The 17,888-nt window shown below is 40.3% G+C and overlaps 2 protein-coding genes across 2 annotated transcripts; both read left to right on the forward strand.

Annotated features, from left to right (window-relative positions):
• The first annotated feature begins 263 nt into the window (after positions 1 to 263).
• On the forward strand, positions 264 to 6,534 carry LOC121870673. Its single transcript, XM_042372603.1, has 2 exons — positions 264 to 5,338; positions 6,311 to 6,534. Exons 1-2 carry the CDS (start codon positions 274 to 276, stop codon positions 6,517 to 6,519), a joined length of 5,274 nt encoding a protein of 1,757 aa, XP_042228537.1. The 5' UTR covers positions 264 to 273; the 3' UTR covers positions 6,520 to 6,534.
• A 110-nt stretch (positions 6,535 to 6,644) lies between these two features.
• On the forward strand, positions 6,645 to 13,178 carry LOC121870674. Its single transcript, XM_042372604.1, has 8 exons — positions 6,645 to 6,804; positions 7,200 to 7,355; positions 8,016 to 8,202; positions 8,395 to 8,927; positions 10,326 to 10,417; positions 11,097 to 11,262; positions 12,060 to 12,284; positions 12,700 to 13,178. The coding sequence occupies exons 2-8, from the start codon at positions 7,266 to 7,268 to the stop codon at positions 12,766 to 12,768; spliced, it is 1,362 nt and encodes a 453-aa protein (XP_042228538.1). The 5' UTR covers positions 6,645 to 6,804; positions 7,200 to 7,265; the 3' UTR covers positions 12,769 to 13,178.
• Positions 13,179 to 17,888: the final 4,710 nt, after the last annotated feature.

The following is a 17,888-nucleotide window of genomic DNA, read 5'->3' on the forward strand; positions in this document are numbered from 1 at the left end:
ATGAAAGTTAGCAACTATACTGTATGCAAGATAGATATACAGTATTAAGAACAGGGGAGAAGGATGTTATTGTGGAAAATACTAAGAGTTCTACAAGTGCAGAATAATGATCATAAGAGTGGTTTTGTATCAGCAGTAAGAGTGGAAGTTACTGATAAAAGAGCTATACTGTAGTGTGAAATTTAAGTCTATGAAAAGGCTACAATATCTGTTGTTTGTATTTTAATAAGAATTCTTTCCATTTTATCAACTTGTATTAAAAATTTAACAGTTATGAATGTGCAGCAGAAAAGAGCTGGTACTGGTGGTGACAGCGACCACTCAGCTTGGACTAAAATCAAGAAAATTGCTGTTATTAGTAAGAGAACAATAAACAGCACACAGAAAAATGAAGCAATATCCTTGAGTGGTACAGGAAGTCAAGTTTGTCTTACAAGCTGTAGAAGTAAAGAAATAATTACACCTAACTGTTCTGATGGTGCAGGGAAGGAGGACTCTGTCTGTCCCCTGAGTGATGATCATTTTCTGAACAGAATGAAAGAAGTTAGTTATCTCGGTTCTGATAAAGTTTTGCTTGTGAAGGTAACGAAAAACAGGAATGACACTGATGGTATTAAAGGCAAGTCATTATCACCACTGTTACAAGAAGAGAAATATTCACTGGAACATTTTGGGAAGAGAGTTAAGTTGACCTCTAAAAGAAAATCAAATGAAGAGAGCAAAATAAATGTTACTAGACTGGAGAGGAGAGAGCCAGACAGTGTAAGAGTCAGGAGGGTGATGTATGTTGATAAAGTAGATGTGAGTGTAGGTGATGACACTGTTAATCTTGTCAACCATAGTCAGACCAGTCATGAAGCAAACCGTCTAGTACGCAAGATTGTCCCCATCACCTTGGGTAACTACAAGGAATCTCTCGGTCAGCCCATCCTGAAACAGAGATCACAAAATTCCTCGCTCTCTGCCAGTTCTTGTGATGCTACAGTAACTAAACCTGTTATTAGCATTAGTAACATGATAACAAAAAAGAAGGGGGCTGGTGAAGGCTGTCTTAAATATATACCAGTATGTACTCAGTCTGGTTCAAATAGTTTGGCAGTTTCTGAAGTTGTTGCTTTTAGTAACAAGAAAAAAATCCTTCCTGGGCCTTCCTACGAGATGCTTAACACTTCACATCAGTTGCCAGAGAGTACAAGTGTGTTGGATGAGAATTTGAGAGAATCAAATGAGGGAATATATCTCAATGAGGGTTGTAACACTAAAGAGATGCAAGAAAAATCTGCATCATTGTATTTCTCGGAGGAAGAAGCCACCTCAGAAATGTACACATTGAATAATGATAAAAGGAAGACTAATGATCAAAATGAATATAGTAGTTTGAGTGAGGTAAGCAGTGAGCCTCTCGGGGGGTGGCTGTATACACCTGACAACAGCCAGGACGCTGTTGACAGTCTCCTGGAGGATCTCTATGATGGCCAAGATCCGGATAAACCTTTTCCAGATATTGATAACCTGGACTGTTTTATTCCTCTCACAGAAGAGAAAAACTCCACATTTCAAGATTTAACCACAAGTACCCTGGACAAATGTTTGGAGGAGACTATTTTAAACTCTCCAAATACTAGTTTAGTTGAGTTCATGAATTCCTCTCAGACACCCACCCAATTTGTGGTAGATGGAGAGAGCTTGAAAAAGAATTCCCAAGGATCACCAGACTTTACAGAACTCATTTTTAAATCTATGAACCAAGTAAGCAGTAAAACAGATGTAGTGTTGCAAGAAGACTTCTCTCTGCAACCACAAGTTTACTCTTCACCACTAAGGTCCCTCAGTCATGGTAACACCAGCCATGAATGTCCCTTAAACAACATACGTGATCTGATCTGTGATAGTCTGTCCACGTCCACAGGGGAGAACAAGAAAGGTCTATTTACCGACTATAATCAACTACTAATGGGGGCTTCTGAAGAATTATGTGCACCAGTTGGCCATAGTACAAATATAACTGTGGGAGAAGCAGTTAATGTTACTAGTAGTAGTTTTTCATCCAGTAATCCTCCCTCTAATGCTTCACACTTTGAGGAAAATATGTTGCTTCAGTCTCATATAAATGAAACTGATTCTAACTCGTTACTTAAAATGAACAGAATATCGCGAGTTGATGGTTGTGAAGCAGTTGGTCCATCATGCGAGTCCAGTAGTGAGGTGGTGTGGATCCTCCAGACACCTAAACCATCCTTGGCACCTCTCTCTGGACTGTATCTCGATAAAAATGAAGTTAGCATAGAAAATGAGGCACAGTGTAACAGCCGGCTGCCAGAGAACCTCACTAACAAAGAAACATATGTAGACATTAATCAGAGCAGTTTAGTGAATCATTGCCGAAATGTTGTTGACACTAACACTTCAACAAACCCATTAGGATTGAACCAGGAAGGTAACAGCATCAAGAAATTGGACCAAACTTCCCTCTTAGACATGACCACGATGCAACCTAGTCGCTTGAACATCCCAGACCCTTACCCCTGTGAGGTGATGACCATATGTGGGAACCTGACCACTGAAAAGTTGGACCATGTGGAAGTTCCCATGTTTACTAATTTAACTGATGATGATGATTCTAATTTTAATAATAAACACTTCTTGCCAGATGATAGTCCCATTTTAAGATATCCTGAATTAATCAGTGAAATATTAGATGTTCAACGGAACTGTGAACCAGCTCACTTGAACCAGCAGGGTTGTAGCTCAGGTAACATGAGAACTACTGACAGCAATAAAGAGGTGAAGAGCTTGGAGGCAGCAACTCTATCAGAAGAACCCAGCAGTTCGGGTGTTAATAGTCCAAGTTATTTCAATGATTTACTCGATTCTTTTTTGCAAGAGGTTGAAGAAAGTAACACAGTCATTGATACTGAAGAAAGTAACACAGTCATTGATACTGAAGAAAGTAACACAGTCATTGATACTGAAGAAAGCAATGCAGGTATTGACAGTGATAAGAAGTCATGTGCATATACTATGAATGAAAGAAAGAATATTTGTGGCCAGAACACAGCTTACACTTTAATGTTGAACAGGGAAGGTAACAACAGTAGGTCACAAGATGTGATAGGTGATATACTAAGTGATTTAGGTGGTCTCTCAAAAGGTGAAGGTGTGGAGGTCCTTCAACATGATACAGAAGCAAACAGTGCCTCAGGACCCCTTAAAACAGTCACAGCTTCACCAGCCTCCACATCTAACAGTGTTCAGAAAGATCTATCAGACAATAATAAAGTAAAAAGAATATTAAAAAAGCAAAGAGTTATAAGACCTGTGCTGTTTAGGACTCTACCAGGTATCAGACCAATAAAGTGTGCGACTCAAGGACAAGTAGAAAATGGAAGCCAGAAACAGATGAAGCCACTCTGCTTCATTTTAGGTAAAGACAGAAGACTGCAGAATCAGGATGGGTCAAGTTGTTGGCCTCAGAGGGAGGATTTCAAACCTGAGCATTATGTTGTACCAAGAAAGAGAAGTACCTGTAGTTCTAAAGATGGAAAACAGTTAGAAGATGGCGTCGTTCAAACTGTGGTAAGCTCTACTCCAAGAGTACCTCCTGAAGCCTGTGGGGTGACGAGTAGTGTGGCTACAGCTGTGACAAAACTGAAGGTCCAGGATAGTTCAACTGAAGGAAAAAGCTTTGTTTTACCAGTTGGGAAGACTGGCTTAAGCATCAGTATACCAATAAATACCCCTACCAATATCCCATCATTCTTCGCTTCGGCCAACCTAAAAAGTTGCACTCCCTCAATCCCCAGTCCCACGACCGTTCTTCCCTGCATAGAGAAAGGTCCCGCTGAGGCTGCTAAAATTACAACTTCAATCGATTCCCAGAGCCCTGCCTTAGTGACCAACATTCCTCAAGGAAAAAAGGCTGTATTTGAGCACCAGGATACAAGAAAAACTATTGTCCCAACCACAGTGTTCACAGTTGGTGGCACAGCCCCAGCTATGTACCAAGTGTCCATCCCGCAGAGTTTTCCCACAGAATCATTCTATATGATGATTCCAACTAGCACTTGTTCACAGCTTGAATCTGGATCTAGTACACCATTAAATACACCAATAGTTCCCAGTATTTTGCCTCGGCTCATGTCTACACAGCCATGTAGCAATAATCCTGTAGTGCCAACTCCAGTAAACAATTGTAGTACTGGGAAACAACTTGTCACAAAGTACTGCCTGAAGAGCTATGTTCATCCAATTGCTCCCAAAACCCAACAAGTAAATTCTGTTTCATATGTGAGTGCAAAGGGTCCTATTCTTCTTAACACTGCAACCTCAGAACCAGTAAAAATTTTGATCAACACCCAGCCAAGTATTATTAATGATATAAACTGCTACTCACTGTCACCTGAGAATGGAAGGTCCAGTGTTGAAACTTCCGGCAGTAAGCCACGCTTGAAGTCTGAATATGTTCACAGTCTCCAGCAGAAGTTATTGAAGAAAAAACCCAACTCTGACTCTTTTAAAAATAAGTTTAATAAAAGTAGACTCCTCAGAGATGAACTGCAGCATCACTTCCCTGATATACCCGAGTCCATTCTTAAATTACTTAATCTTCCACCTAAGGCTATTTGCCGTGGTTACTTTAATCTCAGGGACCTGAAGACTCTACATACACAAGCACTGACGCTGCGTCTAAGTGTCACTCTTAGAGACCACATCAGTGTTTGTAAGCTCCATAACTGCCCAACGTGCATTGAATTCCTTCGGCAGAAAAAAGTTCTATCGTCAATAGAAAGAGAGAAAGCTTTAGCTTCAAAATTAAGAATCAAAAGTGGAAGAGGACGTTCAAGAGGCCGAGGTGGCAGGAGAGGTCGAGATGAACCACCACATACCTACTTGGCTCCTTCAAAAAGGAAACTTGAGGATGTCTCCTGTAATATTAACAACAGCATAAATATGAAAATATCCAGAGCAGATAAAGCAATTGAAAACCCTGACTCGGTGAGCAAAAGTTCTCATATGGACAAGTATTTGTGCAGAAGGATAAGAGTGAGACGATCAAACTCAGAATCAGACATTCATGTCCTGCTAAACACACATCCTCAGAAGACTGATGAAGTTCATAGTTGTGATGATTCTTGCCTTGGGCTGCACCACACCCTCAGAGACTCTCACAGTGAAAAGTGGTTAAGAACTGAAAAGGAAAATTCAAGTAGAAATAGCAAAATTTTAACTAAAAGAAAGTTTGTAATCACTGCTGAGAATAGATGGAAAAAGTTTCAGTGTGATAACATGCTGAAAACTGCAGCCCAGGATTTACTGCTGAAAAAACAACTAGAGCAAGGTAAATATTTACTGTTGGTTTAATTTTTTTTAATGTTATTGAGATGAATTACATTTACCATACCATAAGGGTCCTCATGACCTGTAGGATCTACCCCTGCTATGTGCCCAAGCTTGATTTAGTCCTTGTTTACTCCTCTACAATCCTCACCCAACTGAACGAGGATTTCAGTCCTCGATCTAGTGGTTGTTTCAGTGGACCATTCAGGATTCCTGTTCGTCCTTAAATGCCATCCATCACCAGCGGAAGTTACATGTTCCTTACTGTCCATTTTTGTGCATAATGAGGTGGGGGGGTGAATCCTTAGTTACTGATCAGGTAAGAGATAAGAAACTCTAACTCAGGATAGCTCACTAGCCAGGTGGTGTAGCTGCTGCAAAAAATGTGTCCGCACCCTACGTCAAGTGTCTTGGGAAAGATGATGAGTTGATCATCTTATTAAGTAAAACATTGTTAACTTATACAAGAGATTTTTGTGAATGAGTAAAGATTTTCTATTGTGATCCACCATTCATTGGAAGATCAAAAGTATGGTGAGGACATAGTCATACCGTGGCCTTTTTATTTTTATTTATTTATTTATTTTCATAGCATCATTTTCTCCTCAGTGTATTTTTCTAGAGCTCACCAGGTGGCAGCAGAGGTGAATTATTTTGTATAGCATCCCCACCATTAGAATATCGTCTGTCGTGGCAGAAACAGTGATACGGATATCCACATTTATCCCAAAACTAACATTAGTAAAGGAGCATAGGGCTATTTTATAACGGGTATTGGGGTATTTTATAACAGACAGGGCTATTTTATAACTGGTACTGTATTGGGCTATATTTTAACAGGTGCTTATACGATAATGCTTATTTTTTATACTGCACTGTATATATTATTTAAAACTCAAAGAATGAACTGTATTTTGGCCTAAGTTCCAGGTGTAATAATCGTGAAACTTTCCATTTTTTCTTCTTTTTCTAGATTTTGTGGCTTTTGCTGAGGAGGCTGTGAGTGAGAAGAGCCCAAAGCAGTGTGGTGCTTCTACCCTTACAACCTTGCACTTTAACCTCCATGCTTTATATATTGGACCTTTAAACTTAGCAGCCAAGTGTAATCCTATCTTCCATCCCAAGCTTCATGTCATTTATTCTGCCAGGTACTGTATGCTCCTTCATCACCATCAGCATTAGGTAAAATATCAACATTATCACCATCCTCATCGCAATTTGCCGACAGATTGTTTACTATAAGTTAAACCTTTGTGCTATTTAATATTTTATTAAATTGAAAGTTACATCCACAGAAAATTTGTTTACGAGTTTGTAATCTGGCCGCACCAAGAGAAGCAGGAGGAGGAAGGAGAGGGAGAGGTTGTGGTGTTAGAGTCTGCTGGTGGTATTACTGCCCCACATCTCTCCCTCACTCTGAACATCCCCTTCAGCACCCTACAGGCTATTGCTATCACTTCTAACAAGGTAATAAATACTCGGCAGTTGTGGTAAATAGTTCTGAACTAATGTTGGATTTATTACTAGGGATTATGTATGATGAGTGAGTATACTGTACACATAAGATATTTCGTTGTTTAAGGAAGGAGGCAGTGATGGTCTTGGGAAATAGAGAATTTTTAGATGAAGATGGATAAGCTTGTGTAAGTGTGAAGACTATATATACAAAAACAGCAGCAGAAGAGTGTTAAGTAACTTTTAAGGACTCGTGGACTTGTTCCATTTAAAAAAGTTTAATTTTACCTGGACTTTGTGTCATAACTTTTACTTAAATTATCACTTGTGTGTGTCTATGGCTTTTAAAAGTATGGTACATATTGAATATTTAATTACAGTGATTTTAATAATTTAATTTTTTTTAGGTACAGGTGGTGGTGAATACTGTTCCTTCAATACAAGTAATATGTAGGAAGGAAGCATCAGGTGGCATGCTGTGTGAGAGTGGTACTCTTTCACCAGCTCATCATGACTACCTGGCACATCTGAAGGCTGCACTGTCTGTCTGTCCACTTCATAATGTAAGTTATTGTTATACAGTCATCAACAGTTAAATGGTTGAGCTTATTTCTTTTATATCAACATTATCGTCTTAAAAGTAATGATAAAATATACAGGTTTGCATTATTTATCTCTGTGACTTCTGCTACTGCCCTTATGTGTGCAGCAAATATTTCTTAAACTTTCTATGTCTCGTAACACTGAATGGATAGAAAGTTCTTCCAAGGTTCCACAATTCACTGTTAGAGTGTGATGCCTTCTCTGTGTGAGGAGCTCCTCAGTTTAACTATCATGGTGTTTTAACATCTTAAACATCTCAATCATGTCACCAAGAAGTCTCTTGTTTGTCAACTTTGGGATAATTACTTTTGAAGTGATCAGGACCATGACATGGTAGTTACTCCTAAAAACTAACCATCTCATTATAGCTTTGATCATTGAAAAGGTTCTCAATTGACATGACAATGTGATTTACCATTTATAAATATGAGACCCAAACTACTGTAGTCACTACATTGAGATTTAAGTTTAATCTTCACAAATCTTTGAAATTAGGTATAACCATATTAATACATGGCTGTCCTTCCATGTATAAAGTGTAGCCTTGTATTGTAGACTATATCAACAATATGTATGAACAACAGGGATGTGAAATTTTGATGTTTTGTTTATTCAATTAGTTGGTGTTGCTGGATCGAGGAAGAGGTGTTAGCCTACATGATGGGCTGTGTGGGTTTTCTACATGGTTCAGTCATAAGCTGTCACAACACTTGTGTGTTGAGGAAGGTCACATCCCATCTTGGCTTCTTGCACCTCATTTGGATACTAGCGTTGAACTTCCTGAGCTCTCAAGCGCTGCACTTACAGGTTGATAAATGTTTGAGTCTTGTTGAAATTCAAGAGCTATTCATTTTTTAGTACTCTATATTTACTTGGCAGTACATCTTAAAAAGTATGTTAGAGTTGTTTAAAAATTTGTTTTTATGCTGCCATAGATATAAACATGTGTTGGACACTTCTCGAGTAATTTCAAGACTAAATGCAATCTTCATTTTCTAGGTGAAGGTGACACACTGCAAGCAAGGACAAACTCTCATCAACAGTGTACAAGTCAAGAATGTTCCCGTCAGCCCTGCAGAGACCTGTCTCATGACACTAAATCATGTGATAATCAGCAGTGTTGTAACCAGTCGTTTGAATCTAAAGCAATTACAAGTAATATGGAGACCTCTAAGGTGTACAATAAAACCATTTTGGCAGCAGCTCCTGCAAGTGTAGACAGTAAGGTGAAAGTTGTAGAGAGAGAACATGGTGCACCTGAGAGTCTCGGCAGCAGTAATTGTGATGGAAAGTTTTCAACCAAAAACTCATTTCTAGGTGACCAGCGTGACACCATTGTGTCTTCAAATCGTCGAAACCATTTCTTAGACTCTGAGAGTCATGATTTGCATCGGGTTTTTATTGAAGAGAAGACCAAGCAAGGCCATGCATTAAGGGGAAACTTGTTGCAAGGTGTTGATCATGGTAATGAGAACCCCACCAGTGATCCATCTTCTCTTACAATGCTTCTTAATTCTGCCGTGGAGCCGCAGGTATGTTGTGATTACTGTACTTATATTTATTTATATAACCCAGCAGTGTATAGTGTACCCATCATGCTTACTGGCTGTGACCTAGACTTGGACTCTTAACACTGGTCCTAATACACCTGTTACAACCATTACCCTAAAAGAGGAAGAAGCAGTGAGTCTTGGTGCTGCAACAGTTGGCACACACACACACACACACACACACACACACACACACACACGTTCCCTGGTTCCTCTTCAACTACGTTGAATTTTCGGTACTGCACCAACATTAGTATGACTGTCCCTCTGCTTGAAGTATGTTGTCCCCTGGAGAGTTTTGCTTTATGGTGGAAATAAGTCGGGCTCTAATTACTATGGTACTGAACTATTTCTAAAGTAAGGTTCAGTTTTTTATGGCCCAGTTGCCATGTTAACCAGGATTGCTTTGTGGTGCTGACCTTCCCCACTAATGACCAAGAGGTGCCTACCACAGTAACCCTTATAGGAGATAGTGCAAGAAAGGTATGTAACATTACGGAGTGTGTCAGATCTGTTATGATTCCTTCCTGCAGCTTTTAGTTATCTTTCATGTGAGGCTCAGTAGCTTTGCAGTTTTAATTGGCCACCTCATCACTTTTCTATCTTGCTTTAGTGACAAGAGTCTTCTGGGCTGTTGACTGTTAATCTGGAAGTCATCCTGAAAATCCTATTTTATACCTAAGTTGGGTACTGATGAGGTCTTCATTTGGACTGATATTTGGTACTGGGAATTCCTGTATGTGCTATAACAAACGAGGAGCACCACACGAGGTGTCAATACTTTCGAGTTAGCCCAACCTCAAACCAAGACAGACAAGCGCCAATGCCGGAAAGACTCTGCCGCCGCCTCTCTGCACTAGATGGAGCCATCCACATGTGCGACATCTGTGAACGACCCTTCCGGTCCATATCGGCCTCTTTAGTCACCTTAAAACTCACCAACGAAGGTGACATCCTTAATAACCCATTTCATTGTATCATGGCTAGATGATCATCACACTTGATTCTGAGTGACAGCAAAGTAGTAGTAGTAGTAGTGTGTGTGCGGGCGCACACAAGCATCTGTAACACACAGGTTTACATTTCTCTCAGCTGTAATTGATAAGCCTCTACCTCCCAAACTGTTCTCTGTGGACTAGGGTTTTGATGGGAGAGTTATGTGTTGAGGGTTACCCATAGACTTGATAGGTAGAAGCACATCTTGTTCTGACTTGTTTATAAATTGGGATTTGCAGTATTAATTTTTGATCTTCAAGTAATTACTGTACCTCAGAATACTGTACAGTACATTATATGAAGCCACCTGTAACTGCTTACATACCTTTCTTACCTTAAATATTAATTGTGATCTAATATTTATCAATACTGTGTTTTCACCAGAAAATGTTGCATCCTGTCCCCTTCACTCCTGCCCTTCAGTTTCCAATGGCACCTTACCTGCAGAAGGGATGCAACTGTAAAGAAACATGTCGGTAAGTACCTTCTACGTATTGACATGAAAACAAAAATTTTCAGACTGAATTATGCAAATTAACTGGATAGATCTAAGGGTCTCTATTGCCATAATGACCAAGCCTCACCACCTCCAAGTATAGTGAAGGAAAAACAGATTATTAAACTTGACTCATCTTATAAAGGTACCACTCTAGTTGTTGTGCTCACAAGAATTAAGACAGATGAGTGGACACACATGCATGGGGACTATTTATTGTCTAACTGACTTTGGATTATGAGGTACCATCTGAGGAAAGGTGTAAGCCAGAATTGGTTGACCTCCAAGTCAGGCAGCTCAGACATCCTCTCCTCTTCCTGAGTTTTCTTGGCTTTGCTGGCTTGAAATTGAACAAGATGGTGGAGCCTTCTAGCCATTTTGATGGGGAGGTGGGCATTGATATGTATACCTTTGGAGTTAACATATCATCCCTGGTTATTGACCGAGGGTTGTTGAGGCTTAAACATTCCCATTGGAAACGTTGATATTACGAGAGGCCAGAAATAAAGGATTTCTAGTCCTTTACTTTTTGTATTGACAAGTTGTGGAGAAAGTTTTGTTTAAGGAAAATATTGTTTGTTCTGTTCATAGATGTGCTTGTGTTCACACTTGAGAAATTGTGTATATATTAAAATTTTTCTTCCTTCCCTACCGTGCAGCATAATGGACTGTCCTTGTGCACGAGCTGGGGCACTGTGTAATACTCAACAGACCTGTTTATGTAAGGAATGTGACAACCCTCTCAACATTCTGCACACACTTGGCCTGGACGTACACACTGCACGAGTTGATGAATGTCTGATGCAGAACTTGTACAGCTATGGTGTAAGTGTTGATTAATTGTAGTGAATGTAGTTAAGTTATTGGTATCGAGTCTTATTGATGTGAGAGCAGTAAGGTTCTTATTCATCTTATCAAAAGTTGATCATATTAACTCTAGTATTGTACAGTACATATTTCTGTGCTCTCTCTTGTATACCCCATGGCAATAAACTACAGTTTAAGTTATGACACCAAGAGAGTGGTACTATGTCCCTTACTGTTAACTTAGTAATTATCCATTTGAGTCATCACTTTTATACAGTATGTCATTTGTTTACAAATATTCAGTTCAGTACAGTATTACAATACTTCCAGTGTGTGTTTGACTACAAGTGCTGGGTAATATAGTTCAAAAGAATATGTTTTAGTATTAAGTCATAATGCCAGGGACTCTGTGTATCTCACACTAAATGTTCTTTCCATTATTAGCTACAGTATAACTCATAATGCTAAATAATCCATTATATTGGATTTTATTGTACTGCAGTAACAGTTGTAGTACAGTACTTTACACTGTATATTATTTAGTGTACTATAGATGGTAAATAATGATGGGAGAGGTGGACATCCCTCACAACAAGACCACCAAGTGAGTTTTGGGCACAAACTGTGAGGCTGTAGAGAGACCTTTACTGTGTAGGGAAAAGGTTCCCTCTGTTAACTTGACTTGTTGATACAAATCTTGTATAACTGGGGGTTTACTGTACAGTACTCTTACTTATTTTGTGGATATGAGGAATGAGTGAGACAATATTGTTCACTGTAGACAATCTTTGGTTTATGCAATACTGGTCTTACAGGTGACTCGCTTGTATTCTCTACTGGTGTCACAAGTTATTCTTCCTTGCTGTGGAGCCACACCAGAGCTGTTACACATTATGCCTGGCACTGTGATGTGTAACTGGTGTGGCATGGCAGTGTGCTACTCGTGGTGTACTCACCATATTCACATGCAGTCTCTTTCTCCTCGAAACCACTGCCTTGTTTGCTGCTCCTGTCGACCAACTCTTCATACTCACTGCCAGGTATATTTTTGCAACTTTTATTTTATGGCCGATGGGTCAGTGATGTCATGATTCCCAACCTGGACAATTGTCTCTCTTAAAAACTTTTGCCACCCTACTTACTGCAGATGATTACCTTAGATAAGTTTATACAATATTGGGTTTGGTTAAGTTGATTTAGGTTACAGAGTGTATCAGTTACAGCACTAAAGAGTGAAAGGCAACAAATACTGGATGAGAGTGAACAGTATCTCTTATGAATCTGGCCATCCTGGTCCATATGTACTAGGGTGTGTAAGAGGTAGGGGTGGACCTTCCCTTGATTATTCTTATATGAATTTATAAAAATAAATAAATAAAATATAAATATCATGTCGCTCAGTCCTGTGTCCATACAAAGAGATATATATTGTTCAGTATATTCCTTCATTTTCAGAAGTGTCAACTATGCACACCATCAAGCCAAGGAATGTGTACTGAATGTGGAACACTCAAGATGTTTTGATTCACAACTACTGGTAGGAATTGTGTTGTGATTATCTGCTGAAAATTATTATGTGAATGAAGAAATAGTTTTAGTTCACATCATTTCATTTTTGTATTACAATACTTCGATTTTCTCGTTTCCCTTCTGTTTTGATGTTATTGTAAAAGTATTGTTTAGTATATTATTAATTTGAACATTATTTTGGAGTGTATAGAGTCCATCAGAGTATTGATGTGGAAATGAGTGATTTGTTTGTGATTTAAATATGACATTGTTAAGAGTGGCCAGGTCAACTTCACCTCATTTATATGTTATTATTGGAGTGGTATTGGTGTTATAACCTTGAAGTTTGATAGGAATTATCGTTATTTTTTTTTTATTATTATTATTATTTATTGGGCACTCCCCTACAGCCTTGGGCAAGGTGAAGCGCAGAAGCGTTTACAGTGCCCAACAGGGAAGCATGCTAAGTTCATGCTTGCCTTTATGTCTAATGAGTTAAGGGCGTAGAAGCCTGAAGAGTCAAGGGTATAGAAACCTGGAGAGTCAATGGTTTATGTCATCAAGTTATTGGAAGCTCCAACAACTTGTCCCTGAATTCGAATGCGCAACTTTCGATTTACACCAGGTACCTACTTTACTGCTTGGTGAACAGGGACTAATGGGGGCTAGGAAGTATGTCCAAACAACTTCCACCGGCCCGGGAATCGAACCCGTGACATCTCGCTTGCGAAGGCAAGAGCGGTACCACTCTACCACCAGCACCCCCGAATTCATTACTGTTCAAAGATGTGCTTGTTGAGGTTAAAGGTCAAGGTCATGGCTGGCTGATTGGTCTACACATTTGCAAATTTCAGGCTATCTCATGTTTTGGGGGAATTCTTCAAGTATGATACCAGTACATTTATTCAGACATTCAGTATACAGTAATGGGTAAAATATGAACTTAGGTTAACACACAGGCTGGTGTTAAAGATGTCTATGGTATTTCTAATGAATACAAGTAATATTTGGATTTGAGGGAGAGGACTGCTAGAATGTGAACAGTTCTTGTATGACTGATGTGATGCACAAGGAACATGAGTGAAGGAAGATACTTACTGTTAACTGTTTTGAAGTGAAGCACTGTACTGTACTTTACTGTACAGGTAATTTACTTATAAATTGATGGAATGTGACCACAGTTACAGCACATGAAAACGAATGTGGGTGTAGAAGACTTGAAATTAAACCAAAGAGGAAAAATGAAGAGATAATGTAAAGGATCACAATAAGTGTGAAGTAAAACTGATGAACAAGTGTTTGGTGTCCAACAGACCTTGGTTAAAATCTTTAGCTGGATAAAATTAATGAGAAATTACTAGCTATGATTAAATTTATATACTTACGTAGACAAACAGATTGTGTGTTAAAGAATTTTTGAGTGTATTCCAGTTACAGGTATATGAAAATTATCATTATAAAGGAAAACCAAATATTTTTGCTACATGACTGTGTTTACTGATAAAGTGCAGCTACTGTATAAAGCAACTCATAGATGCTGCTGTTTCTTTAAAGTTCATGTTGATTTTTGTGTACTGTACTTCGTTGTTACCTTAATAGAAAAGTTTATATACTGTATTCATTGGGAGGGAAACATGGAAAATACTCCATCAGAAGTCATTTTGTTTCTTTTGCTTACCAATTCCTACTTTTTACTTTAATGAGAAGCTTTATATTACTGTACTGTAGTTTATGAGTAACCTGAATACATTAAACTAATTTTGTTTTGTTCAGTAAATGTTACTGAAGTTTAAATGCAAATTTATTTTATCTATTTTTGTATGTTTCTACATTAAAGTTTGAACAAATTACTTTATTTCAATTTAACATTTGCCATTAGTCAGCTTCTTACCATGTCAGGTAGAAGGATAACTCTGTGTTACATGCTGTTGACAAGTGCTGTACTAGTCAGCAGCCACACGTGGGCCTCTCTTAATGTACCCGAGCAGGATCCAGCAATGATCAAGCTTAGATTTAGAGAAGTTTATGCTTGGTACTGTTCCAACATTGGCAGGTTATTCCAGGAATTTACAACTCCTATTCCCAAAAAAGTTAGTTGTAACAACTTTCTATATACTGTACACTGATCATTTCTTTCCTCAGTTGAGTGTCCATATCTGGAGCTGGCAGAAGCCTGCCCCACTAGAAGTCACAGCTTAAGGTTGAAGAAGCCACAAGTTCAAAAATTTGTCAGGGCAAACTTTTTCGGAGTGAGGGTTGTGAACTCTTGGAACAATCTGCCAAAGAGCATTGTGACGGCACCGAGTTCGAGCTCATTCAAGACCAGACATGACCAACACTGGCTCAGGTACAGATATATCCTGGAACCAGTACTGTATTTGCCAACAGTGCATAACACAGACATAACTGACCACCCAAGCAGCTAACAAGCCGATCAGTGGCGAAGAGGATGAAGTATTAACTTGAGCCTGTAAACTCTAGGTGAAGTAGCCATCTGCTGATATCAAATGCATACCTTACTTTGCTCTACTTTATCCTCTTCATCACTGATCACCCTGTTAGCCACTTGGGGGGGGGGGCCAGGTTGTCTTGTCTCTGTTGACAAGTAGTACAGCTTTATCAACACCAAATGTTTTATCACCTAAGAATCAACATTTCAGGTGGAACAAGGTGGTGTGGAGGTTCTTCAGGTGGAGCAGGCTGGGGTGGAGGTTCTTCAGGTGGAGCAGACGGGTGGAGGTTCTTCAGGTGGAGCAGACTGGGGTGGAGGTTCTTCAGGTGGAGCAGGCTGGGGGTGGAGGTTCTTCAGGTGGAGCAGGCTGGTGTGGGGTTCTTCAGGTGGAGCAGGCTGGGGGTGGAGGTTCTTCTGGAGCAGACGGGTGGAGGTTCTTCAGGTGGAGCAGACGGGTGGAGGTTCTTCAGGTGAGAGCAGATTGGGGTGGAGGTTCTTCAGGTGGAGCAGACTGGGGTGGAGGTTCTTCAGGTGGAGCAGGCTGGGGTGGAGGTTCTTCAGGTGGAGCAGGCTGGGGTGGGAGGTTCTTCAGGTGGAGCAGGCTGGGGTGGAGGTTCTTCAGGTGGAGGAGACTGGGGTGGAGGTTCTTCAGGTGGAGCAGGCTGGGGTGGAGGTTCTTCAGGTGGAGCAGACTGGGGTGGAGGCAGGTGGAGACTGGGGTGGAGGTTCTTTGGAGCAGACTGGGTGGAGGTTTCAGGTGGAGCAGACTGGGGTGGAGGTTCTTCAGGTGGAGCAGGCTGGGGTGGAGGTTCTTCAGGAGCAGGCTGGGGGGGTGGAGGTTCTTCAGGTGGAGCAGACTGGGGTGGAGGTTCTTCAGGTGGAGCAGACTGGGGTGGGAGGTTCTTCAGGTGGAGCAGGCTGGGGTGGAGGTTCTTCAGGTGGGAGCAGGGGTGGAGGTTCTCAGGTGGAGCAGACTGGGGTGGAGGTTCAGGTGGAGCAGACTGGGGTGGAGGTTCTTCAGGTGGAGCAGGCTGGGGTGGAGGTTCTTCAGGTGGAGCAGGCTGGGGTGGTTGAAGAAGAAAATATAAAAAAAGTAAAAATTATGGACCGTAGCAGACACACACACACACACACACACATACCAAAACACCAATATAAGACAAAATATTCCTTCAAACCCACTACAAAAACACGTCTGCTACACTGCTACAGACGGCACTTTGAACATAGCAAACACAGCCTCACACAGACATAACCACTGCAAAACACATTCCTCCACACCCTCCGCCATGACCACGAAGGATCATAAGCTTTAAAAAAAAGGTTTTAAGTTGTTTCTTAAAGACCAACTTCATGGATGCAGACAACCGATTGTACAATCTGGGTGCTGTGTAGGAAAAGGAATGGGCAGCAAAAGATACTGCTGTAGGCTCCTCAAGGCGTAAAGGATCATCACTACGCAAAATCACTCCAGAATGTGTAGTCAAAGGAATTAGTAGGTTGACCAAATAGGCTCGCCAAACATCAGCTTACTAGCCGTTTGGGCGCTCTATCCAGTGATAGTACAGAAGGAACCCAGGTACCGGGAAACCTGTGGTGTTTGGTAGTGACGGTCACACTGGATAACACCCTTCTCAAGTGTGTCTGGGCCGAGGCTCGAACCCTTGACATATTGGTGAGAGTTTAGCGCGTTACCACTACCAGACAGTTTGAACTCTGTTAGCTTTAATTGGAAGCAATGTAATTCAATCAAGAATGGGGTTGTGGGAGTCCTCGATAGAAGAGCTACAGAGAGGCTTACAACCTCGAGGACTGACTTTCAGAGTTATCTGGGTGATACAATACTGTAAATACTAATGACTATTTGGCCCTTGATTCGTAAAATGCTCGTTTGTGTCATACAAAATTATATGTGGCTGGGTGTTATGGAAGTCATGGGAAATGTAATGTAATTATCCACTTTATTAAACACTGGGTACAATCTATTTCTGTTGCACAACTGCGTCAATGACACACTATCGATTTCTAACTGTAGTACACTACAGCACGTGTAGCGTTGACTTAAGTTTATTCTAGAAAATCAGTCAGTGTTGCCAACAAAAACACTTCTTCTGTTAACTTCACTATAATTCGTTTATTGTTGTTTTATTTGTATTCCCAGTAAACTTGGTGTAAGTCGCAGTCCGGATGTTTTATGTGAGAGGAACACCTGTTACTCAACTGTGATGAATATAGCTTTTGTCAGCAAGGTGTGTAATGGAGAGGGGGCACAAAGAGTTGAAGTTTGGTTCATTTTCGGGAATGGTGGAAAAAGATGAGGCTGTCTCACCTCCCAACCGTGTCACCAGTTACTGTATACAACCGCCCACTCCTAAACGCCAAACTCATCGTAATTATTAGTGGCTGAAGGAGGACTGCTTTATGATCACGAACGAGTGTTAATATTCATCTGAGACTTGTTCTGATAACAAAGATGATAGCCGAACCTTTCTTTTGCCAACGAGTGAATGTCATTGACTACTTTCCCTGGACTAAATTTCAATACAATTAATTTCGAAGGGTTGTTTACTCTTGGGTCTGCCCAGTGTTTCTCCGTCGATGAGCCAATATAACTAAGTGTAGAAAGGTGTTCTTGGAACAAGGGTTCGCGGTCTAGCACATGAAGGGTATTTTTGTGATTGTT

The sequence above is a fragment of the Homarus americanus genome, unplaced genomic scaffold (assembly GCF_018991925.1).
Source record: "Homarus americanus isolate GMGI-L3 unplaced genomic scaffold, GMGI_Hamer_2.0 scaffold56333, whole genome shotgun sequence".
Taxonomy (NCBI): Eukaryota; Metazoa; Arthropoda; class Malacostraca; order Decapoda; family Nephropidae; genus Homarus; species Homarus americanus.

Coding starts and splice junctions, on each gene's coding strand:
- LOC121870673 (XM_042372603.1), top strand. CDS start 274: ATGAATGTGCAGCAGAAAAGAGCTGGTACTGGTGGTGACAGCGACCAC. Junction 5,339..6,310: donor GAAAAAACAACTAGAGCAAG/GTAAATATTTAC, acceptor TTCTTTTTCTAG/ATTTTGTGGCTTTTGCTGAG.
- LOC121870674 (XM_042372604.1), top strand. CDS start 7,266: ATGCTGTGTGAGAGTGGTACTCTTTCACCAGCTCATCATGACTACCTG. Junction 7,356..8,015: donor CTGTCTGTCCACTTCATAAT/GTAAGTTATTGT, acceptor TTATTCAATTAG/TTGGTGTTGCTGGATCGAGG. Junction 8,203..8,394: donor CTCAAGCGCTGCACTTACAG/GTTGATAAATGT, acceptor TTCATTTTCTAG/GTGAAGGTGACACACTGCAA.